This window comes from Spea bombifrons, chromosome 1, assembly GCF_027358695.1.
Source record: "Spea bombifrons isolate aSpeBom1 chromosome 1, aSpeBom1.2.pri, whole genome shotgun sequence".
Classification (NCBI taxonomy): Eukaryota; Metazoa; Chordata; class Amphibia; order Anura; family Pelobatidae; genus Spea; species Spea bombifrons.
In genome coordinates, this window is record NC_071087.1 from 150,540,859 (window position 1) to 150,567,382 (window position 26,524).

General features: G+C 36.0%; 1 protein-coding gene across 1 annotated transcript in view; it reads right to left on the reverse strand.

Moving 5' to 3' along the window:
* Positions 1-2,505: 2,505 nt before the first annotated feature.
* PARP8 (poly(ADP-ribose) polymerase family member 8) overlaps positions 2,506-26,524 on the reverse strand; it is a 91,507-nt gene continuing 67,488 nt past the window's right edge. Inside the window, exons 15-26 of the mRNA XM_053448074.1 lie at positions 23,340-23,432; positions 21,496-21,621; positions 20,633-20,698; positions 18,298-18,365; positions 17,373-17,421; positions 15,233-15,345; positions 14,135-14,207; positions 13,478-13,547; positions 12,612-12,688; positions 6,563-6,632; positions 4,897-4,981; positions 2,506-3,297 (exon numbers count right to left, since the gene is read on the reverse strand). Coding sequence (XP_053304049.1) covers positions 3,195-3,297; positions 4,897-4,981; positions 6,563-6,632; positions 12,612-12,688; positions 13,478-13,547; positions 14,135-14,207; positions 15,233-15,345; positions 17,373-17,421; positions 18,298-18,365; positions 20,633-20,698; positions 21,496-21,621; positions 23,340-23,432 — 993 coding nt within the window. The 3' untranslated portion in view covers positions 2,506-3,194. The remainder of the gene's footprint in view (positions 3,298-4,896; positions 4,982-6,562; positions 6,633-12,611; positions 12,689-13,477; positions 13,548-14,134; positions 14,208-15,232; positions 15,346-17,372; positions 17,422-18,297; positions 18,366-20,632; positions 20,699-21,495; positions 21,622-23,339; positions 23,433-26,524) is intronic.

Here is a 26,524-nt window from a genome sequence, read left to right on the forward strand (position 1 = left end):
CATGAACTCTTCATCTCAGACGCATGTCAACAATAAGGTGCAAGGAAGTCACTACTATACCTTTCAGGATTTTACGACCCGAGTGAGAAATGTGGCCTTAGGAATATCCAGAAAGAGAAAACAATCTTATAAAGGACCATAAATTTATATGATTTTGAAGGCAGCGATGTGGCTGAAATCAAGACTTTAAACCCATACAGCTGTGATGAACCAGGAATCCTTTTCATAGCCTCCGATCCACCAAATTTAACCCCTTAAGGACAATGGGCGGTCCCATAAACCCATTAAAAACAATGCATTTTGAGCCCGTACATGTACGGGCTTTGTCATTAAGGGGTTAAGCAAAAAAAATAAAAATTTCCAGCCCAATTTTTATCCCCTTGAGTTATTGCTGTATTAATATCAATATGTTCAATATCCTCTGAACGTAACATTTAAAAAAAAATTAAGAAACACATGCGTCTACAATAGCCTACAAATAGTTTTGGTTTCGGGTTGGAACGATAATTTATTGTTGACATGTGCCAAAGGGTTTAGAATAGTGTTTGCCCCAATTCATATTAGATTGTTTAATATTTTGTGAGGTAGGTACCATGTTCCATTTTTACACTTTAATCACAGTATGGGTTGGTAAATGTCCATTTAATCTTTACTGTTGTTACTTATTGTGCTAGAGACCTATGATTGTGTGTTCCCTCTGATCCTTCATTGTTCTTCATGAAAAAGAACATTTTGTGCTATTCAAAAAATAGATATGCAAATGTTTTTTCACTATTATAGAACTACCCTTTTTTATAATTTTGCTTTATTAGGTAGATATTCTAAATATAGTTATTGGTTAAAAATAATAATAATTATACTTATTCACCAAGTCTTGGAGACTAATACAATGTGTCACTAGCCTCAATTTCTAAACACAATTACGTGATTATAAAAAAAATATATATATATACACAGTATCTCCCCTCACATTTTTGTAAATATTTTATTATATCTGTTCATGTGACAACACTGAAGAAATGACTCTGCTACAATGTAAAGTAGTGAGTGTACAGTCTGTATTACAGTGTAAATTTACTGTCCCCTCAAATATAACTCAACACACAGCCATTAATGTCTATACCTTGGCAACAAAAGTGAGTGCACCCCTATGTGGAAATGTCCAAATTGGGCCCTTTTCCCTCCCGGTGTCATGTGACTCGTTATTCAGAATACAAGTGTGACTCAATGCTTTATTTGAATATGATTATATAGTCACACTGTCTGCATAAGATGAAAATAGGTCTGAGCTCCTTAACATTTCACTTCTTAGTAAATCTTAATTTGATGATAGAGTTCTACAGTTAAAAATCAAAAATAATAAAGAAAAAATTCTAATAGTATACACATTTTTCAGTATGAAATGCCGTCATCCAACTCTGTGTGCAAAGAAATATCTTTTCCTGGCTTTATCAATATTAAATATAGCTTAATTAATTTGTTTTAATTAATTGTAATTCAAATTTGTACAAATGCGAATGCACTACTAAAGGAGTAGCCCAATTGCACCTTCTTGGGGCCATTTTTTCAGCGCACACGCCTTTTTCGCAGTAGTTGAAAAAGTCAAAATTTTTTTGTTTCAGAAGCGAGAAAATATGTAAAGAAAAATTTATTTCTCAGCGAGACCTAAAAATAAATAACTACTACTTTTTCTTGGTAAACATTTTTATTATTAGTGCATATATTCTCAACATCCAGGGTAATTTACTAATCATTCAAACACTGGAAAGATTTCAAGAATTCAAAAACTCTGATAGAGTCCATAGACATTTGTAATATCCTTTAGCTGGAATGCGTATTCACAGAATAAGATGTAGGGCCACTCGGATGTTCCTTCTTCCGATGCACGCCAATACAGATGATTGTTCCACAACTCACTTAGACTGCCATGATAAACATGAAGTAGGTATTTCATCACAAGAATGCTATTCTCTTTCCATATCCAAAAGCAATACGTACATTGATTTTTTTTTAATTTATAGTATTTATACTGGCAAAAAGAGTTAATTTGGCAAGAACGTATTTAACTTAAACATATTCTTCTTATTTCCTAGGTCGGTATGAATTGTGCTGTAAACCATAATCCATTTCTTAAAGGTTAGAAAGCCCAGCCTTGTTAAAGATAAAAATGCTAAATTCGAAGAGTATTTCGAAAGGATTTATCTTCAGAAACAGAAAAGCTAAAAAAATATTTGTTACATGCTCAAGAAGAGTTTGGCAAAATACAATAAAGCACAGAATCCTTGTATTTGTTACTCATTGTTAGTAAGAAGTGTGCATAGGAACATTTTGCTTACAATAATGGATGCATACAGCCGATTCCTTCAAACGTCTCAAACTAATAAAAGTACCGTTTACAGAGGACATCCTTTTTTTCTCGTAGCAAGTCTGACTACGACAGATACATTTGTCTGGAGTCTGTAGGACACTCTTCCGGAAGTCTGATGGTTAAAGTTAATTAAAAAAGAAAGAAAAATTCCAATTTCTATAATGTTCCTAAATTCGCATTGGAAATCGTTTCTGGATTTTCCATGTCACATACTAGATAAGGATTTAAAAAAAATAGAAAAGTTTGATTAAAAGATCCAGCGTTCTTTAGGTATCAATTTCCATAGAGATTTATTATTACATTTTTTTTTTGTCTTCTGCTATTTGCTTTATAAGAAAAAAAAAGATTCGTGTTTAGAAAATTCTAAAATCAATACCAATGCTGAACATGTGTATCTAACCTCCAGATAAACACAGCACACAATACAATAATGTTTCCATATTCCAAATAACTTTAACATAAAAAGCCCATAAAACACTTGATAATTGTATTTATTGCAAGGAAAACCATAGTTATATCAGTAGAAAGTACTAGCCCGAAGTTAGGAACTGGAACAGAATCTAATTTCTGATCACAAACCTCTTACTTCTTTTATTTCACCCCTTTTTGTCGTGTTTTTTTCTTAACACAACACGTTTATGCTAGTTCTGTTGCAATGACATATTCATATGTCTTGTTTAAGTAAAACACTGAAGATATGAATTAAAAATGGTTTGAAGTGTGATCGGCCTTTTAAAATTTCGTGGAGTCTGTTCTTTTTTCAGTACAAAGTCCAGCTTTGAGACTGATAATAAAGGCCCCCCCACATCACACCAATTTCCAATAGTTAACCAGTCGCTGTCTGGTTGCCAATGACTCGAAGAATTTCTTTATGGATGCTTGGCTCCTGTGTGTTAATACTTGTGTCACCCACTTGTCCGTCTTCGTATCTAAAGACAAAAATATGAATGTTCCTGTTGTGTTATTGTGTTTCACAGAAGGATAACCAACCTTTACTTTATGTATGAAAAAAATCTAGAATTGTCAGAAGATTTCTAGAGTAAGATAACCAACACTAGACATTTTGGTAGCAGAATGCTGGAGTATGATATCAAATTTCGCAGAGCGAGAAAACCAGTTATTCTTCTGCTACTCTTGATTAAAGCGTGAGTGTCTGTCGCACTATTGCTGGCTCACATCTACACTTGACTACGTTCTTCTTAAATCAACTCAACAGCACCACGGGATAAAAATGACTTATAAATAGGGTTTATGCCCCCCAATGACAAAATTTAAGCTTCCACCTGCACATGGTGTGGGGGGGAAGAGGGGCCACTTGCTGGGGAGGGGTCCTTGGAACCCCATTGTACCAGCCATTAGATTTGTACTGGTTTTTTTTTTAAGTCTTGAAGGTTTGGAAGTTACAAATCCAACTCCCATGAACCCAACTGCAACAGGTAATTTAAAATCACAGCTACTGTCACAGGCACCAATCATATATTAATGAATACACAATTTGCTCCATAAATCCCAGCAGTGCATGTTACATTTTGAGTCGCTTCAGTCTTGTTAACCTTTAAGTTGATTACTTTTTTTTTTTTTTTGGTGAACAGACCCCACTCAGGAGAATTCTAGAGCAAGACGACCAATTGTATGCTATGTCAGGAGAACTCTACAGCAAAACAACCAATTACACAGACAAGATAAGAAATGATACCGTCATGGAATTCTAGAGGCAATTACACATCATGTCTGTAGAATTTAAGGTCAAGATAAGCAATGAGATGTTGTGTCAGGAAAACTCAAGAGAAAGTAACAAAAAAAACTGTGTCAGGAGAATTCTAAAGCAAGAAATTAAATTATAGTGTCAAAATTCTAGAGCAGGACTTTAAAGCAAGAAAAACAATTGAATATTGTGCCAAAAATGACCTAAGGATCTGCATAATCTTCTTGTCATGTATTCTAATCATCATATAATACTATAACATGTACTAGTAATTGTGCAATAGACTTTTACATGTCCCATATAGAGTACCAAATGGATAAAAAAGGATTCTTTGGTATTCATTTTCCTGCTTTTTTTCTATAGAGGGTGCAGTTGCGCAATGCATTAGTGTATGGACCTCATAATGATCTACATACATGTATGAAGAATGATCAGCCACATATATGTGTTTAGGAATTGGTAAGCTCAGCATTTTTTGTTTAAATCATGAGTGAAAATGTATATCTTGCTCAAGATATTTTCTTTAATAAGTTCTAGAAGTAATAAAGAAAAGGTAAATTTAAGAAAACCAAATGGATTTTTCAGTGTATCCAGTAAACTTATATACAGCCTCTTACAATGTAGGTAAAACTTCCACAGAGGTTGCACTCACCTCAGTGTGAATTTCCACTCAAATGATGTAGACATCTATGAAGAATTGTGAATCAAAATGGCATTACGCTAACTGTACGCTAACATAACAGTTGTTCAACATCTACAGATTTGTTATTCTTTCACAATGGACAGTTTGTCGCCTCTTAGCGACATAATGTAGAGTACTTACACAAAAAAGAACCTTGTACAGACGTGATCAGTATTGGGAACAACCCAGATCTCCCCATGTTTGTGCAGTTCTGGTGAAGTGATCACTGTAGAGAAAATACATAAAATACTGAGACGTTTGTGCAGTGCATTTTTGAAGCATGCCAGTAAATATATATATATACATCGTAAATAAGTAGCACGCAGTTTAACAAATCTATGAACATTATGAAACATAACAATAGGGCACATTTCATAGACAAAATGTACAAAAGTTATTTGAGATGGGTTTCCCCTACATTATGTGGGTTGGGCACTGCATAGCCCTTAGAGAACACAGACTATTCTCTGGTTCCTTAGATCATTAGATGACTAGGAAGTCGATTTTTTGGGGTCTATTTGGCCATCCTGTTTTTCATTATTCCCCCCCAGGCTAAGGGGTGTGTAGATGGAGCAGGGGACCATGAAATGGCTCCATATTGGGTAATTATGCTGAATATGGTGAAAGAAGTCGCAGAGCCTCTCTAAACATTGTAAAGGGGAAGGGGGGTTTGTAGATTTTTCTTTTGATCCTACTTAATGAGAGTATCCAGCATTACATAAGAAAAAAATACTACCAGTCAAGTATTATGCCACTTTACTCAACTCTCCTTTAATTAAATGTACTTAAGGTACACAAGGAAATCTTTCCGAGAAATTGAGTTTACACATACACATAGAAAATATATTTGTGCTACCAACAGCCTTTGCCTGCAGCTTTTCACTCTTTCCCGGGTGCATGTGGGAAAATTACCATCCTTGGTATGGGAAGGAGAAGATCTGGACTCCTTTCTCCACAAATCTCTTCTCCACTCCCTTACTGTTTGTAATGCCGGGAGAGAATTGTGAAGCAAAAGGGTTATTGTGACGGGTGATGAAGACATGTCAGTGAAAGGATAAATTGTTGAGGAAAAGCTGTTTTCAGTTATTCTCTGCATAAATAGTGTGCCAGGAACTTTAACTCAAAATGCTATTCCTGTAGAATGTTCTAGTGCATTTGAAAAGAGCTGAACATGTCCTTGAACCTGGGATCTCGGGACATTGATATGATAGGGACTACAGCATGAGGATCTTGTTTGTAACTAAATACATGATTTATGAGCATATAGACAGATAATTACATGGAAGGTCATGTACTACTAAAGGATACATGCAATGACAAGACTCTGCCATGGATCAGTGTATGGTGCCTGCAGCCCTGCAGCCTGTCTGTCACTGTAAAGAAGGGCGGGAAGGGGCATCAGCAAAATCTGTGCTATTCTTCGTTTAGCTGGTTATTATGGATGTATCACAATTTGATTAATATTAAACTATATGGATGATTTAATCCATTGAGTGAAATTGTCCTCTCTATACCCTCAAACCTTTCCACGCTAGCTTATTCTGTCATGGGTTAACACACTGGTTCTTGTGTATGGAGCCTGAGAGGATTGAAGTGATTAGATTACTGCGGGGAGCCAAGTATTTTATTGCCTCAGGACTCGGGGACTGGTTGCATCTGCACGCCTTGTTCCCCTTGTTGCTCTGCTGCTAATGCCAGTGTCTAGCTGAAGCCAACAGGTCCTACGGCTTACTGGTCTGCACATGGATGCCTAGGACTTTAGAAATGACAGATATAGATTCCTCTTTTCAAGGTCAACAGATCTCACCTTCACATAAGGCTATACATTTCAAGTTACGGCTTTGCAAAAATTGGGATTGTTGTCCTTTTTTCTGTGACTAAAAGTCAAGAAAAGTACAAGTTACATCCAAAGAAAATGTAATGACAAGTGTTTTAACCTGAAATGTAAGAATTAGCATTAAAAATCCATAATCATATCAAATAGGATTCAAAAGTATTTTCATCGACAATATTTGATATAAATGTTCACACTAATGTGTGGTATTCACAATAAACAGTGAATCTAACTCAAGATGGGTATTTTTTTTTTTCCATACATTTATTAATGTTTGAGGATAAGGTGAAAGAAGACAAAACTGTACCTCTTTTGGTCTAAAATGATAAAATTATATCATTACATCATATTAAATAATAAAATGCAGGGTACATCAGGACATCAACATTTGAAGGAATGAAGGGCTATGAATGATGGTTGATGGTTACAGCCTAAGAGTAAATAATATTTATATTATTTTATTACTAGACTTAATAAAAAATCCTAGTTACCGTTGCTTTTTTGGGGCCACTTCACAGTTAATAATAAAGCACAAACTGAATTTTCTTTAGAGAATTAAATGCACCTGACCACTTCAATATTCTCTGAATCAGCTTCAATCAGAAACATGGATGGAAACAAGTATGATTGTAGTTACACATTTTAATAAATAAACTTAAATTAAGGTCTTGAATCTTCAGCAAACATCCGGTATATATAGGGTTAAATCCCAGACTTTCATAGCAACATTCACAGTAATAAAACCAGCAAAACAAAAAATGAAAACAAAATAAAGTCCATAAGTTGCAACCGTCTCCACGCTACGCGTTTCCCGCACTTTCTGCACTTCTTCCAGGCATGTCACTAGATTGAGATTCTTCCCTTAAATATCCTACAATTTCCAATATTTATCTATGCAAATTTCTTATCATCTTATCTATCATGGTAACTTTGCGTCATTCCTTCATGACGTTGCACCATGGTCTTAACCAAACCTCCACACCGGAGCGGTTTCTCCTCATTATTCCCAACTTGTTTGGTTTCATAAAATTACCAAAAACAAAAGAATCAATAAAGCAACATAACATAACATCGTGTCTTTAAGATATCAGTTGTGTTATGTTGCTTTATTGAATAAAATATTGAAACCAAACGAATAATGAGAAGAATCTGCGATAGATAAGATGCGGAAGAAATTTGTACAGGAAAATATCGTAAATCACAGGATGTTTAAGGAAAGAATCTAAATCTATTGACATGCCTGGAAGAAGCTCAGAAAGAGAGCAAAACGAATAGCGTGGAGGCGATTGTGACTTACTTGTGGACTTTATTTTATTTTTTTGGTTTTTAAACTGCTGGTTTTCTATTAAAACCCAAACTTCCTATCAAAGTTTGGGATTTAACCCCATATATATTGGATGTTTGCGGAACATTCAAGGCCTTAATGGAAGGTTATTTATTTATCGAAATTTGTATCTACATTTCTGCTTGTTTACATCCACATTTCTTCATTTTTGAGAGTTGAAGCTATTCAGAGAATAGTGAAGTGGTCCAGTACATCTAATATCTATATCCTGCTGAAAGGTTGTACGAGAAAAATTTTATTTTTTACTTTTTTTAATTTATTGGGTATTAAAGCGCACGTATCACTCTTCTTTTTGTTTAAATGTGATTGAAGGAAACACATTGATATGTTGTGCTGCTGGTGAAAGCGCTGTATAATTGTACGCATTCTGTGCAGGAAAGAGGCTAATCGTTGGTGTGTACGGCCACTTTTAATTTAAAACTAACCTGTGAGAAATACATCGACAAAATCAATTAATGTGCCCAACTTACACCAAATAAACTTTGGTGTTCATTAACTTGAGCTCTCTTGCATTTTGTTTTCCATTTTTTAAAACCAAGAAAACTTCTAAAGGTCCCAATGTACGTTCCTTAGAATATTAAAATCATTTAAAAGTCATCCTGTCCATATAGACGTTTTCCCCGGGCTCTAGGGTGTAAAAATGTACAACTAACAATATCTATATGTGTCCCCTGTCGAAAGAAGTGTTTCTAGAATCAGTCATGCATAATGACCTACAGGACTCAAACTTGTCGTGTCAAGGTGGCGATGTCCTATTTCTGCACTATATTTAAGGCAGAGAATTCAATTGCAGAGGATATTGTGATAATATTAGGAATTGTAGCAAATAAGTAATAGATATTCCAATGAGCCATTTATATTCTTGTAAAATAGTTTAAACAATATTGTAGAATTTACCCTTTTACTTTAGATCTTAATAAAAGCAACCCGTCTGGTCTTATTATCGGCTTTAAAGTCTCAGGCATCCCCAAAAAACACACAGCACTAAAAATAATAATAAAAAAATATAAGAAACAAAGTAGTGTTATTACTTGGACTGTAAACTCTCGGGGTATGGTACCTACTAATATGTAGTACAGAGCCGGCCTTAAGTGTTCTGGCGCCCTGTGCGGACTACTCCTCTGGTGCCCCCCCACCCCATCCCCTTCTCACTGCCACCCCTTCTCACTGCCCCCCTCCCTCTGCCCCTTCTCACTGCCCCCCCTGCCCCTTCTCCCTATCCTTACTTACCTCGTTGCCGGAGTCCTGCAGTGGGAGCGGGAGGCGTCTGTCTTCCCGATCTGCCGCGGTGCACGCTTCACAGCTGAGCACCGGAATAATTCAGAGTCACGGAGAGGGAGGGGCAGCGAGCGGTCGCTGAAAACTTCACGACGCCCAGCCTGCCCGGGACGCCCAGCCTGCATCGTTTTTTTTTAGTTTGTTTTAACTTTATTTAACATCTTATAAAACAATAAAACTTTATTTAATATGGAGGATGTTAAATAAAGTTAAAAAAACAAAACAAAACAAAAAAACCGTGCTTTAACCCCTTAAGGACCGGGCTCATTTTTCGTTTTGTACCCTGTGGGACCGGGGCTGTTTTGACACTTTTGTGGTGCTTGTGTTCAGCTGTAATTTTCTCCTCACCCATTTAGTGTACCCACATAAGTTATATATTGTTTTTTTCAGGACAAGATGGGCTTTCTTCAGATACCATTATTTTGATCGTATCATCTTATTTACTATAAAAAAAATAAAAAAACATGGTGAAAAATTGAAAAAAAAACACATTTTATGACTTTTATTTGAAAAATCTTTTACTCACCTAAAAAAGCAAGTAAAAAAACTAGCTAAATAGATTCTACTACTTGTCCTGAGTTTACAAATACCCAATGTTTTTATGTTTTTTTGCTGTTTTTTGTAAGTTATAGGGCAATAAGTACAAGCAGCGTTTTATGATTTCCAAATCTTTTTTAACAAATCTGCTCAGTCTGCCTCCATCTCCTCTTTGGAACATCTTTGAAGCCGGTTAACTCAATTTAACCCATTCAAACCATATATTTTTGAAAACTAGACACCCCAGGGTATTCCAAATGCTGTTATTTTAACCTTTTCCATGCACCAATTATACAACTACACTTTGTCAAACTTTGTAATAGTAATTTTTTTTATTTTTTTTTCCACACAAATTGTAATTTAGTTATAAATATACAGGTCCTGGTATATGTCACTGTCAAACAACCCCCCAATATGTGTTCAGGAACATCTCCTGAGTACAGCGATACCCCACATGCATGGGTTTGTCAGATTGTTTGGCTGGTAAAAGGCTACTTTTGGGGCATGCGTAATCCAGGTGGTCATTTGGTCATTGTGCCTCCATCTCCTCTTTGGAATATCTTTGAAGCCGGTTAACTCAATTTAACCCATTCAAACCATATATTTTTGAAAACTAGACACCCCAGGGTATTCCAAATGCTGTTATTTTAACCCTTTCCATGCACCAATTATAGAACTACACTTTGTCAAACTTTGTAATAGTAATTTTTTTATTTTTTTTCACACAAATTGTATTTTAGTTATAGATATACAGGTCCTGGTATATGCCACTGTCAAACAACACCCCAATGTGTGTTCAGGAACATCTCCTGAGTGCAGTGATACCCGACATGCATGGGTTTGTCGGGTTGTTTGAGATTTAAAATGCCACATTTGGGAAGTGCGCTTTTTTTCTCCATTTTGGTCAGTCTGTACCTATGCCCTATCTTTGAGCTAGGCCACTCCAATTTACCCCTTCAGCCATTTTTTTATATTAGACACCCCTTGGGTATTTGAAGTGCTTTTATTTTAACTCTTTGTTGAGATTTTTGAGAAATTTTAGCACTTGCTCAAAATAATAAACTTTATTTTTTAATTTTATTTTATTTTTTTAATACTTTTTTTATATTTTTTTTTACACATTTTGCTGGTACTGGATGGTTCATCTAGTGACATCACTGCATAATTATTTTTAAATGTTAGCACATTTTTTTTTATTTTTTTTCCATTTTTTTTTTTTTTATTTTTTTTTGAATATTTTACTAATCACATAGTGATTAGAAAGCTGGGCTCCATTGACTTGCATGGTTGAATGCAGTACCTGTATTCAACCAGCAAGTGGAGCCAGTTCTCTAGAGGGTCTGGAGACCTTCTAGCGAACTTTTTCGTCTTTATGGTTTTATTTCCCGGGCCGCCGCCATCTTGCTTGATGGCGAAGATCACCGGCAGCGGCGGCTGTGACCGCTCTCCGGAGCGGTCACAGCCCACCCAGAGGTAAGTGTTTGGTGTCGCTGGATGCCTCCTCATCGAGGCATTCCAGCGACACCATTTAAGTTTAGGAGGCGATCGTTGATCGCCTCCTAAACGCTTTTAAAACGGGCGTCCGCCGCCATACAATGTATGGCGGCTGTTGACGCCCCGGGGAGGGGCCAGACATGGCCCCCGATGCCGATCTCGGCCTTGCTGAATGCCTCGACATCGAGGCATTGCAGCAAGGCCGTTTAAGCGAAGAAAGTGATCCTTGATCACTTTCTAAGCTTATTTAATTTTTTGACGGTTCAGGACCGTCAAAGGTCATTTAGTGACCTTCTTGTTATGACGGTCCTGAACCGGCAAAGGTCGCGAAGGGGTTAATTTAAGTCCCGGGCAGGCGCCCCTGTTACCATGGCGCCCTGTGCGGCCGCACAGGTCGCACACCCCTAAGGCCGGCCCTGGTGTAGTACACGGGTTAAAGGTAGCCATTTAAAAGCAAAGTTGCAGAAAATAAATGTTTATTTACTGATCATATTACTTTGTAAATATATTTAATATGTAGTCCCTGTGTCCTAAAAGGTGGAACATTACCATTATATGTGAAAATGTACAATATTTACACTGATGTTAAGCAATATTTTTGGAACACTCTTGAAAAAGCAAAATTGTTAACTTTCTGGCAGCCCTTGTAAGGGGTGGTTGAGGAAAGGAGAGTACATGAGTACACGAAAACAAGGATTGGATAGATAATGCAGGCCCTACCACTTTGGGGCACATATTTCAGTTTCCACACATACGCATATGTGTACACATACTGACCCTCACACATGCATACACACATACATTCATAATACACATGCGTATGTACACGCCTCATTCCAGTCAGGCCTATGACAGGACACTTTTTAATGATACATAGTCACATAATGACACTCCTTGCGCTGATGGCCCCAAGCGACAGGTTAGTGGTGCACTTTGCAATTCTAGTGTTGACAATACCCCCTTCAAGTAGAGTCTGTTGGTATACTGGGTGTTGGTATACTGGGTACTGTTATACTAGGCACTGGTATACTGGGTTTGTCCCGGGGAAGCAAAACCATATACGGACACTATACTACTACAGGTGAACTGCGTCAGAGGGTATAGTAGGGGAAGGTACAGATTCTGCATTAAGTAATATGTATATATATATATAAAATAATAATGGGGATGCCAACTCTATTTTATCATTGTCTATATAAATCATAACACAATCACTATGTTTGTGTAATGTTTGTGTAATGTTTCATTTTTATTGTTCATTCTATATATATATTATTATAATACACCTGCTCAGGCACCCTTTTATTTTGCTTTCTTCTTCCATATACATTATGTAAAAGCCTAAATATATATTAAGCATAACACTACCTGTATGGTACTGCTGCTCTTACTACTTGATGGAGGATCGTCCTTAGCCGATACTTTCTGCTGCTTCTTATTCATCCCTGTAATATAGTAATTTCATGAAACTGTATCGCATGCTTCAATCTCACCCATCTCCAGCGCTCATTACACATAATAACTGTGATTAAACATTCCATCCCGCATACTAAACACTGGTATTTAATATTGTTGAAACTCTGAATCCATTCCAGAGATAATTATTTAATCGTGTAAAATGTGGCCTTGTTCATTTAGCCTGGAACATTTGTCAGGTGATCAGAAAGCAGGGACTTATAGATTGTTGCCATAGACGCTGAAAAAGCTTTTTAAAAGTCTCATTGTTTTTTGTAAATAGACCTTCATAGGAAAAGAGGAAAGGACCATGGCTGGGGGTATATGCCTTTTAGAGGGTTTTAAAAATATTATGTATCCTATCTTGCAGGGGGTGGTCCTTGGACCACTGCTTTGTTATTTTAACATTTATTTATTTTTAAGTAATTTTTATGTAGTGGATGGGTGGTTGTAATTTTGTGAGAATTTGGTGAGGACATGTGAGTTCCCATTGAGTTCACACGTCTAAAATACATAAAATTTAAAGTTGTGGGCGCTCGCTTTATGAATTGTGTGGTGAATGTTAGCATGCAAGGCTCTGAGTCTGCAAGTTCAGTCTGGTCAGTTGAGTTAACCCATAACAGACCGACGTCTTGCAAGATTTTATTTGACATTAAATTACATTTTTTAACCACCAGGGTTAATTTTACTGCCAATCATAGAATCTACATAGACTGTAAAACACTGAAGAAAGCTGTGACCACTTGAAAGGGGTTTACCAATAATTACCATAGACTTACCTGAGTAACCAAATGATATGCTTGATAAAGGACTAAGATATATTCCACTTCCGTACATGGCACCATGAAGCTGTACACACATAATTAATATTGAAAGGTTTCAGTAATGAAAAACAACGTATTTTTCTACTGCTTTTATCATGTCTGCAAAAGATCTCAATATATTCTATATGTAAACAATAATAATAAAGTAATTTAGTAGTCTTTGGCATGGGTGGGTGCATGAGTAACATCACTGGCAGCAAAGTTTTGATGGGGATGGAGTCCAATGGAGGGGGTTCAGTTTCCACTTCACCTCAGGTTAGTTGTACATGTCCATTATTCAGGTGAGGTGGGTGGTTAGAGTGGTTCAGATTTTTTGGTCCATACAAATCTTGGGGCTATGTCTACTAGGAAATCTTTCTTGGGGCCAAAATGAAACATTTCCCTGATCTGCTCAGATATTCCAGTTAACAGACCTTCATAGTACAGCTACACATGTGGTATAAAGGAATGTTAAGCAAGGCCACTAATGTAAAAAGAGACCGTTATTTGAAAAAAAAATATAAAAAAGAGGGTATAGTTGCTAATGAAAATACTTATATCAACAATTACTGAAAATGTAAAAAAATACACTTTTGAAAAACATGCATAAATCAAAATAAACAGTTGTGTTACCTGCAGTCTTGTATTGGAAGCAACGACTAAGCCGTTCCTCAGTATCGAGTGCCAGTTTTCAATGTGCGAGCCACTAAAACAGTAATTAGGAAAGGTTTTCAGTACTTTTACAAGCTGCTCATTGCAAAATCTGCAATGTCTAATGCAAACATGTATATATATAAACATAATATTGTGATATTATGATACCTGCAGAACTATGAATTGGTTTTTCCTTTTATTATTATTTCATCATTTCTACTTATTATTTTTAGATCTCCAACTTGCATATATATATATATATATATATATATATATATATATATACAGTTTTTGGATATTCCATAATTTCTCATAACATTCTTAATTTGTTGATCTTCCAAAAACTAAGTAATCATCCATTACAAAGAGTCTATTGCATGGACTTGATAATGGTGGCAACCTGCGGGTTCTAACAAACGCCTTTATAAAAACTGTTAAATGTCAAGTAATTAAGATGGTCTAATCTGAGCACTGCTTCAAACTAACAAAACAAGCTCCAAAATGACAGTGAATGGCAGAGGTTCCTGGGACGGTTCTAGGTATGGTCAAACCTCAATGCTCTATATCGCCGAAGGACCAAAGTGTCATTAGCAAACAGCGGATGTAAGATCTGTGTGATCCAAGGATACATATTCTCTCTTCTATAAGACAAACAATAAATGCACCGTACATATTCAGCTCTACCATGAAAAAATAAAACTAGTATGTGGCTTGAGGAGATAATGGTACTGAAAAAGCTGTGTTGAGTGGCAACAAATTACTCGGACCATCCTACTTAGTCATTCCTCTGACGACTCATCAGAAGACTCATCCTTCCATACAATCACAGTCAGTAAAAATCTAGTATTGGATGAAATAGATTTATCGGTAACCTGACTGTATATTCATAAAAACTGAAATTTATTTACGCATCATTAGAAATACCTAATGTATTGGGATACTGAGTGATGAGCAGGTATTCAGTAAATAACACTTCCCTGAACAAGCGTCACTTATATTTGCCATGCTGATATCATTTCTTTTAAAGGAAAACCCCATCTACAGAAACAAATCATGTTTTCTGAAGATCAAACTTACTGAAATGCAAATGTGCTCCCAAAAAGTTTCTTAGCAGCTCTAAAATTGGATTCTTTGGCTGGTGGACTGCTGAGAAGTAGGAACTGGTGCGGGGTGTGCATAAATTTCAGTTGCTACAAGAGAAAAGGATGGATTTAAAGCACAGAACAGCCGATCAAACTGAGCTATGGGTTTGATATAACACAGAAAGTGATATTATTCAATAAGCAGTCACATAGACTCCTTTGACTCAAAGTTGAGTTATGCTTATATAAAATATGACAAGAGTAATTCACATTTTTACATTAAGGGTGTGCAATTTTGAATAAATTTAATCTTAAACATAAAAAATTATTATTTGTTTACTTTATATTTAAATTACATAAAAATTTAAATAAATTAGTAAATGTTCTGAAGAAATCTAGAACTAATCATATCTGAGTGCCTCAACATTAAAGGTGAATTCCCAGGGAAAAATATTTAAAACTTGAACATAAAAAATAATACTGTAAATGAGGTTAGTATTGACAAAAGACAAATGGTTTCAGCTTATGTTGTTTCAATAAAATTCATTTATTTTATTTTTATGGCAATGCCATGTTGTGTCTTCCTCCATAGACGTTCATTGTTTACTAGAGTCAGGCAGTTTGAAAAGGAGTCAGGGTGTTTCTCTAGTAGATTGAGCTCCAATAATAGAGCAGTGACCATACAAATGGTTAATAGGCCTGAAAACATTATATTATGCAAAGATTAGAAATGCTTTAAAAAAAACTATCACAATATTTTTACTATCTGATACAAGTAATACAAATAATGATATAATAAATTATATTTTAAATAATCTGATACAGCTACTACTACTACTACTACTACTACTACTACTTATAATAATAATAATGATAATACACATTATATTATTATTAACTATCTGATACTAGTAGCCATTTGATTATGTTTGACTTAAGATACAAGACAAGTACAAAACTAGTTATATATATTATACCGTTAATAAAAATAGCTATATAGAAACATTGCCTAGATCTAAATATGGTTAAGAATACAATTTGCTATTTAAATGAGAAACGTGACTTTGCCTAAAGTCACTATGTATGAAATTCACATTTTGTGGTCGATTTTCATTATACAAATAATACACATGACTATGAAAAAACTGCGTATTAACAAAGTGCTGGCACAGAAGGAGTTAGGGTTCCATGTCATCAGTTAAATGTGATAGAAGAAAAAAAACACATCAAAAATAAAAAGCCCCAGACTTGTGACACTATTGATTTTATTGTGTGAAGTTTAGACTGTGAAAAGCTATCAGTGTAAATGGCTGGAACTATGCAGAGCTCCTATGGTACGGCTGGGAATAGCCACTCGGGGATCATGAAATCCCTGTTTCTAGTGTGTGCGTTTTAAAACAGCAGTAAATCAGGAGAATAAAGTCAGGAACAGTGATTTTAATGGCTGCTGAAAATTTTGAATCAACTTTGAAGTAGAGAAGCAGCATTGTAATATAGTGAGAAATAATACATCAATGTAGGGACATCGCTGGATACCAAAGTGATGTATTTGTTGGATATGTAGAATATTCCTGTGAACCTTCTAAAGCAGCGGAGAGCTTTACGGACATTAACCCTTTAACTACAGTTCACTGGAAGTCTACAGTCTACCATAGAACAGCAAACTTTCCATGACTTTGGGTCTATTCAATAGACATATAAGTTGGAAAAAATGCAAGATTGCAGCACCACATGCTGGGACTTGCAAATTAGAGTTCTTACACCTTGTTAGTAACCCCCAGGACACACTGCTGACCACCAATGATCTTAACCCAACCTGTGTGCAGTGGGTTGGGGGTAATAAAATATTATTAAAAATATTTTTTTATAACATAAGATCATGAGACTTGTCAGCCTCAAGCATCATGATAAGATAAAAGGTTTTCACCCACTGCTAAGGGCCCATGAAATTTATGTATATACACTGCTCCTCAAAACCCACGTATTGTTAAATACCATGGAGCGGTACAAACAAACAGCTGGAGCTTCAAAACCCTAGAGATTTATATAACATCAGTAACACCGCTTGTGCATTCAAGCCCATGTGTTCTAGCTGAGAAAACATACATAGTTAACAAAACACAATACATACTTACCCTGTTAACTGGCAGTTTCACTATGTGTGATCTATTACTTGAAATTACCCTGGAAAAAGATGGAGAGATGTTTTTGTTTAATGTTCTGTGCACAGGAAATGTACAGTATATGTATGGTTCATTTTTACCACTTACCACCTGAAAAGAAATTTGGCAGAGACCTGTGTTTGAGCTGAACTGATGTTACCAAATCAAGGGCCACAGGCCACAGAAAGCAGACCTTCATAGGCAATAAAATGTCATTGCCTCAAAGTCCACTGGGGCAAAGGTGGGAGGCTTCATGTGCCTCTGCAGCACTACATTTAGATGGTTGCCCATCACTAATTGCAACATTTTGGCAATAAGTTACTGTTACTGGTTCTAATCTTGCATACTGAAGAAAATTAGGGGCTCAGTCAGTCTTTAAAGGAATTATGAGACGTTTTTAAATGTACAGATAGTATCACACTTCACTGAGTTTTTAAATTAAATAAATTAATTGATCTGTCTTTCTCCAAATCCATCAAAGGGACATTTAGATTCACATGGTGTGGGGATGCTGACAGAGGCCACCAGAAGGAGGTACCTAAGGGATCCCAGGCTAGGATACTAAATCCAGTATAAGTTCTTGAATCCTTTCTTATGTGAGCTTTGATTATTTCCCATCTCCTTTCCTTAAGGATTTTCTGTGCTAGCTTAGAACAAGGTGTGTCTGGCTGGAAAAACAAGCAATATGAAGAGAATGCCTCTACCAGCCTGCCACCAAGTGGACATCCTATGTAATAACTCTTCAGGTCTCAACTGAAATAAGAGCTCAAGGAGAAATACAAGGAGACTAATCCTAAACCTTTGCCTTTTTGCTGTGTATTCCCAAACAGCTGAGAAATATATTTAAAACTTTACATTATATTTATCTACAATCAACATTACAAACAGGAACACAAACCATTGCAGCAACGGATGGGCTAAGGGATCTTGCTTGTCCATTTGTTTCTTAATTTCCAAATAAGGTGCCTAGGAAGAATTGCAAAAATAATAACGTTCCTTAAAAGCAGAAATAAAAGTCCATGCACATAAACAGGTATTAGTAGAAAAACAGGAGTAAACGCTTGCAAGTATAATACCTTAAATGGGGGTGTAACAATCATGGTCACAGGGGTCGCAAATGCAACTGGGCTACCCCCAGGGACCCCTGTGAACACTTTCCTGCCCCTTTAAAGCCATGAGGTGCAGGTAATACCCGCAGCCAGCTGCACAGGGAGTTTAGGGATTATCTAATAGACAGGCAGGCTCTTTGAGTGCAAAGATGGCACAGGTAGGCTGTTTTAAGGCACTGACAAGTTGTTTGGGAGCAAAGATGGCACATGCAGGCTATTTGGGGGCACAGATGGCACAGGCAGGCTATTTTGGGAGCATTGACAAGATGTTTGGGAGCAAGGATGGTGCAGGCAGGCTATATAAGGGCATGGCTTGAACAGACAGGCTATTTGGGTGAAAAGATGGCACAGGCAAGCAGTTTGGGGGCACTGACAAGCTGTTATTAGAAAAAGATGACACAGAAAAGCTGTTTGGGGCATTGACAATCTGTTCCAGGTCTCGCAGGACTTTGTGACGTCATCCAATATGTCTGTCTCCATAGATATTAATCGTCTCCATATTAATCAGCCGGAAAAATAATAAGTTACCAAATGATATACTGTAGTGTGGTCTCATATATCCAAGATATAAGGGCAGAGTTATATATGGGGTTTACATATGATGAGTAAAACCCATGTTTATCTGTGCTCAGGTCCCTTGTTCCATTACAATCATTACTCTGATTTTTGTTGGTGGAAGCGATTTGAGACAGTTAGAAGCAACTTGGACTGGGGTTGGAACACAATATAAAGGACATTATCAAAACTACCAAATACGTCTGGAGGAAGCTCATATTTAAGAGCAAAAGGTGTTGAGTTAAGTGATTTATTATTGTTTTTTATTGTTTTTCTTTCTCTTGACCATCCTGTGTGTACATACATTTGGTTACACATTTGTAGTTGTGGATGGTACAAGTAAGATTTATGATTGATTAAAACCACCTGTTAACCTTTGCTGGAGAGATCTACCCTTTCAAACTCAAATGTTTGCAATATTATACTATATTTGTTTGTTTCTTTTTTTATGTTTATGTCCTTATATGTTGGATATATGAGACCACACTAGAATATAATTGGGTAAATTATCACCCTTTGATTGCTGTTAAGTAAAATGTAATTGACCACAAAATCCACTGGGCTTTATATTGCGTAAAAATGCGCTATGTCTCTCTATATCTCCTTTTCTTTCTTTTTACTGTCTATTAATGAAACAGTCACTTACATTTGGCTTCAACATGGTCAACTCAGAACTTTGGAAGAAGTCTCCTCCTGATATACATTAATAAAGTGCGATAAAATGTTTTATCTCACAACTTAATCACAGCTAACCGTTCAGATCAACAGAAGAACTACAATTATCTCTTGTTCTCTATAATGATTGCTTCTTACTTGCTAACACTCAAAGGACAGAGCCCAGTGAAGGCTCAATGGAAATCCATTTTGGTTGTAAGTGCATGTATATAAATATCAAGGTGGTAGCTTCTAGCATAGACTCCATTTGAAGAAAATAAGATTGCTTTACAGACAGTCGAGCTCAGATCCGCATAACATTGGCATGTTGTGTGACATTTGGTGTGAAGATGTGTAACACCTACAAGAGCCTACCTGGGACTTGTCAATCTCTTATCAGCAGAAAATTGATTTGTTGCAAAATTATAAGGCCAAAATGAGTTTAATAGCCCTACAACCCTCTGTGACATGGAAGGAAAAATATGGGCATATCTTAGCAATGAGCCAGGTCCCATAAGCATGGATGAACCGACTATTATTAGAAGAGCTTCATCCTAAATCTAATATGAAAGTTATCATATAAGCAGAGGGACTTCCTACCTAAAGCCAAGAGGTCAAATACTTCAGGCCCACCAATGTCCTATGTTGTCAATTAATGTGGAGAAGTACTAATACTGCAGATTCCAGAACAGTGTTAGAGCTAAGCTGTGCATAGTGAACACTCAGGCAGTGTTACTTTTGCAGTTAGTATCAGTTTCTGACCACAGTATTGGGGCAATAATCTATTCTATCTATTTTGTTGTGGTGGATGTTTTATATAGCTTAACACAATAGATAACAAATTATATAGACAGTGTATGGTACAATGCAAAATATCAAGAAGAATCAATCATAAATCTAGATGCATCTGCTCACTTGAGTCATCTCTCTGATGGATGTGATACTATCCAGTGCTTTCATAACTCTGTCGTAATTCTTCTTCTGTGAAACAACACACACAAAAAATATTAATGACCTGTAAACTGATGATTATAAGGGAAAACTGGAATATTTAGGAATGTCACTGTGCATTGTTTATTATTGATAAATGTCTCTTAAAGTAATAAAGTATGGCAAGCAAATGCTGCCTTCTCAAAACCCATTGTGTGTGTGGGGGGGGGGGCTCAATATTAACTTGGGATAAATCCCTCCATCCAAAGGGTTACTATGCATTCTTAAACACTCAGTTATGCAGCACAAGTGATGGCTGTGTGAGTGGGCATCACACCTCCCCATAAGGTTTATTCATCATAGTTAAAGCTCATCACACTATATAGGGAAAGGGGGAGAAGGATTGGCACCACACCACCCACAGAGCACATTATGGGCACACATAGCAGGAGAAGGGTGGGTACTAATTAAACACCTTGGTTTATAGGGGATCATGAGGACTTTTGTTTTTAATATTTCTTTTTTTATGTATATTCAAGGTGTGTGGTTTTTCACCTGGTTTTGTTTTGACACCAGTTCTAATTTAGATTTACAATCCCAAACCCATGTCATCTTGCCTGTACTGAAGTCAAGCTGATGCAAACCGAGTGTAGTTTAAGGTGGGTGTCCAGGTGAGTTTGGGGTAGTGAATATGCTAACCGACATTTACTCAACATTTAGTATGTGAAATGAATACATATCTGTGGTAAAACAGGACACAATTACCAACATTTGTAACATAAATGTTATAAAATAAATAAAAAATACACAAGTATGTATATAACATTTAATAAGAATACAATACACACTCTTGGATTAAAGGCCAGGGTCTGAGGGTCATTGGGGTCCACCACCGAAGGATATGGCTCAAAAATGACAACCTTCCTTGGAGATTCCAAAGCAGATCGACACATCGAAACAAGGAGATCTACCACCTGGAAATAGTAGATGTAAATCAATGATCTAATTCATTATGAGTAACAAAAACTATACCGGAGACCTATAGAACATTGTATTGTACTAGGATGTAGTAGAAGTATCTTATCGTACTAGGATGTAGTAGAAGTATCGTATTGTACAAGGATGTAGAGACATATTGTACTATGATGTAGTAGACGTATCATATTAGGCTTTAGTAAAAGGATTGTATTGTACTAGGGTGTTGTAGATGTATCGTATTGTACTAGGATGGTGAAGAAATATTGTATTATACTGTTACGTAGTAGATTTATCGCATTGTACTTGGATGTAGTAGATGCATCATATTAGGATGTAGTAGAAGTATCTTATTCTAATAGGATGTAGTAGATTTATTGCATTGTACTAGGATGTAGTAGATGTATCTTATTGTAATAGGATGTAGTAGATGTATCTGATTGTATTAGGATGTAGTAGATGTATCATACTAGGATGTAGTAGATGTATCTTATTGTACTAGGATGTAGTAGAAGTATCTTATTGTTATAGGATGTAGTAGATGTATCTGATTGTATTATGATGTAGTAGATGTATCGGATTGTATTAGGATGTAGTAGATGTATCCGATTGTATTAGGATGTAGTAGATGTATCTGATTGTAATAGGATGTAGTAGATTTATCGCATTGTACTAGGATGTAGTAGATGTATCGGATTGTATTAGGATGTAGTAGATGTATCGGATTGTATTAGGATCTAGTAGATGTATCTGATTGTATTAGGATGTAGTAGATTTATCTTATTGTAATAGGATGTAGTAGATTTATTGCATTGTAATAGGATGTAGTAGATGTATCATACTAGGATGTAGTAGAAGTATTGTATTGTTATAGGATGTAGTAGATTTATCGCATTGTAATAGGATGTAGTAGATTTATCGCATTGTAATAGGATGTAGTAGATTTATCGCATTGTAATAGGATGTAGTAGATGTATCATACTAGGATGTAGTAGAAGTATTGTATTGTTATAGGATGTAGTAGATTTATCGCATTGTAATAGGATGTAGTAGATTTATCGCATTGTAATAGGATGTAGTAGAAGTATCGTATTGTTATAGGATGTAGTAGATGTATCTGATTGTATTAGGATGTAGTAGATGTATCGTATTGTACTAGGCTGTAGTAGAAGTATCTTATTGTATTAGGATGTAGTAGATGTATCTGATTGTACTAGGATGTAGTAGATGTATCGGATTGTATTAGGATATAGTAGATGTATCTTATTGTAATAGGATGTAGTAGATTTATCTTATTGTATTAGGATGTAGTAGATGTATCATACTAGGATGTAGTAGAAGTATCTTATTGTGATAGGATGTAGTAGATTTATCTTATTGTAATAGGATGTAGCAGAAGTATTGTATTGTACTAGGGTGTGCAGGTCTATTTTCATTTGTTTTTTAATAGCGTGGCTTTTGTGATATTTTTGGGGTATTCGCTACACAAATTATTGAGTCTCCAGGTGGTCCACACACAGCAAATTCAGAAGTGGGCAACGTATCTTGGATTCAAACCCTATGCCATGTGGTAAATGTAGTATGTTAAGTATAACAAGTTGATAATTTTTTAGAAGCTATACTATCTAGATCCTTAGCAATGCAATAGTAATAAGATGCTGATTATAAACGTATGGTACAGGACCTTACTGACTTTATCCAAATATTTTAGGCATACCTGAGCTCCAGTTGCTATTTCATCTGCAGCTTCATTCATGACACCCAGCGTCTGGAAAGCAAATACACACAGTTCCCGTTCACACACGGTGGGCTGTCAAAGGAAACATAGTAACACATGAGTTTGGAATTTATCTTCATGACACTTATAACGCTGTCTGTCTTTTTAAACCTAATCTTCAAATTTTACATATGCGACACCTGATCCGTCATAATGCAATAATGAGCATTATAAAATAGTATAAAATAGTTTTACATCAAATGACATATCCAACATGACATGCATATTCTTTAATCCTTTATACTTTACAGAACAGGTAGTAGTTACCTGGAACATATGTCTAGTAGAAGTAGTACAGGTAAACACGGTAAGGCTTGGGATGTGCATAAAGCTATCCTTAAGAATTAATAAGCAAAAAGGTGATTCAAAAGGGAAAACTAGATGGGCCAGCTGGTTCTTTCACAATTACTGTGTACTTATTTGACATTTCGTGGACATATTTATTCTATAGATCTATGTATATATTTGTGAATACATAAGTATATATTTCTGATAAACAGCAACCTAGTGTAATATGTGCCAGCAAGGTGTAATCGTTGCATTATAAATATAGAACTTGGAAGTAATCCAGAAAATAGGAAAGCAGTAATAGACAATGCATAGAAATAAAGCTTTGATCTCTCACCAAGAACCATCCACAATGGTGGTTTCACCCAGTCACCCACATAACAAATAGAAGAAATAGAAGTATTCTTTAGTCTTCAGGTTAAGCACCATGCCTCTCGGGAAAGTTAACTGCCGTTTATAACCCCCACAGCATAGGGGATGGGAGGCTGTATGGATATGGTGCCATGTCTACCCAAAGGGTTAAGTGTTATTTCTAAACCCTATCCCACAGAATAGTGGATGAGGTATGGGTGAGCACCTTGCCTCCATAAAGGGTTAACTGTCAATTTTACACCCCCCGCCCTCATAAAGCATAGGGAATGGTGGGAAGCATGGATGGATATTATGTGACCCTAAAGGGTTACCCGTTATTTTAACCCCCTCTTACCACACCATAAGGGATGGGGATGCATGGATGGGTTCCCTAAAAGCTTAATTGATGTATTAAACCCAGCACAGGGTTATACTTTTACTTAAATGGAATCCTACTGCATATTGGGTGGGTTTGGGCACTACGGCCATAGATAATAGGCAAATGATATAAAAAAGAATAAAATGCCAGGTGCCTCCATACTCCTTAAAATATATTTAAATACATGGGATGAATGTGTTATGGTAGCGTTTATTTCGTTACAAATAAAAATGGCACTTATATAAACGAGATGTATATGTAGAAGTATACATCAATTAAAAAACACAACACTGATATCACAATTTGTTTCCATAAGAACAAAATATATAATTCTGCGACATTATGAATATTTGCCTCACGCCTCTCATGTCCTCTTGGGGCATTTTAAACCGGGGGGGGGGGCAATCTGTCTATATGGTAGCACCACAAATGATGGTAGTTTCCCTTATTTATAGGTTTCACTTATTGTTAAAGTGAACTATTTCCTATAACTCTAGTCGGAACACAACTGGATGATTTCTAAACTGGTGATTCATAAATGCTTTGAGTGTTTTTTCTCTCGCTGGCACACATTCAAGCGTATTGCTGGATGCAGCACAGTGAATTAAAACAGCACAGCTGAAAAGTTCAATTAAGGACAAAAAAACCAAAAGATTTCGCCAACTAGAAGCAAACATTGTGTATTTATATAATGTCTATGCTTTGGCAGGCAAAAGTAAAACAAACGTTTAGTGCACTGTCCGTTTTTGTTTCTTTGGGGGTGTCAGTTTTCCACTAATCCCACGTTTTTACTGCCTTATTCAAACATTATTGTTGCACAGTCTTTTACATATAAAATCTCTAAATAGTCTTTTAGGGACCTATTCTTTAAATAATGATTTGGGTCAACAGGCACAGACGAATGTGGAGTCTACTTTTAAAACACAACACAAAAGCATTATTCTTAAATGTGTGACATAATTGTATGTCTAAGAACTAAGACAGTACAATGTTTTATGTGTTACATACGTATTACATTAGCATATATATATATATATATATATATATATATATATATATATATATATATATATATATATATATTACTGTAAATAATAGAGTCTACAACTCTGCAGACCAATACAGAGTTGTGAAATAAACCTGTGAGCCTCCCCCATAACTAACACACATACAAAGTACCATGTAACTTAACATTCAATTACACATACATAGTTACATACACACACTTCACTCCATTCCTCTCCTATTTCTCCCTCACGGGTGCCACTAACCCTAGACTCATCCCTGGCACTCTAACACCATAACCTGACACACAAACTAACACACTCAATTACTCTAACACCAACTACTAACACCCATCTACACATGCTTACACCAAATACCAAAACAAACAAGATCATGCTAACACCATACACTAACATACACAATAACACATATGCTGACACACACACAAGCTAACACCATACACTTACATACACCATGCACTAGCACCTCCCTAATGTATGCATAAATATTGCATAATGTTTCTATGAATACCGTATTCCTTGTTGGACTCCACTTATATCTTCCCTTTATTATACCGTAAACTGTAAAGCACTGAGTACATCTGTTAGCACTACATAGATAAAAATTTAAATAGCAGGGACTGCTCTAGGTTTCTCAGGACCCAAAGATTCAGGAGGCCCTGTCTGTAATTAAAAAAAAATGAATAAAACAGAACAAAATACTGAAAATCCCACTTAAGCAATACATTATAGGGGGGTAATAAATCTGTGCTTCACCACTTTCAGATTCTCTGAGAGGGCATGTCACACCAAAAGGAACAATAACTAACTACTTAATCTGTTTATCATGCGATAACATGCAATGAGGAGCTATAATAACTATATATATAAACACTAGCTATAAACAAATAGGAAAACTATTCTTCAGTGATACAGCCCCCTGCCATATTTAGGAAAGTCATATATCATTGTGTAGTCAAGATGTTTATGTATGATATGATCCATACTGCAGGTATCTTTTATAAGCAGCACAAATTAGATGGATTAAACAAGCACTGGTCTTGTACTATATATTATAGCTAAGCAAAGTAAAGTCTGCTGTT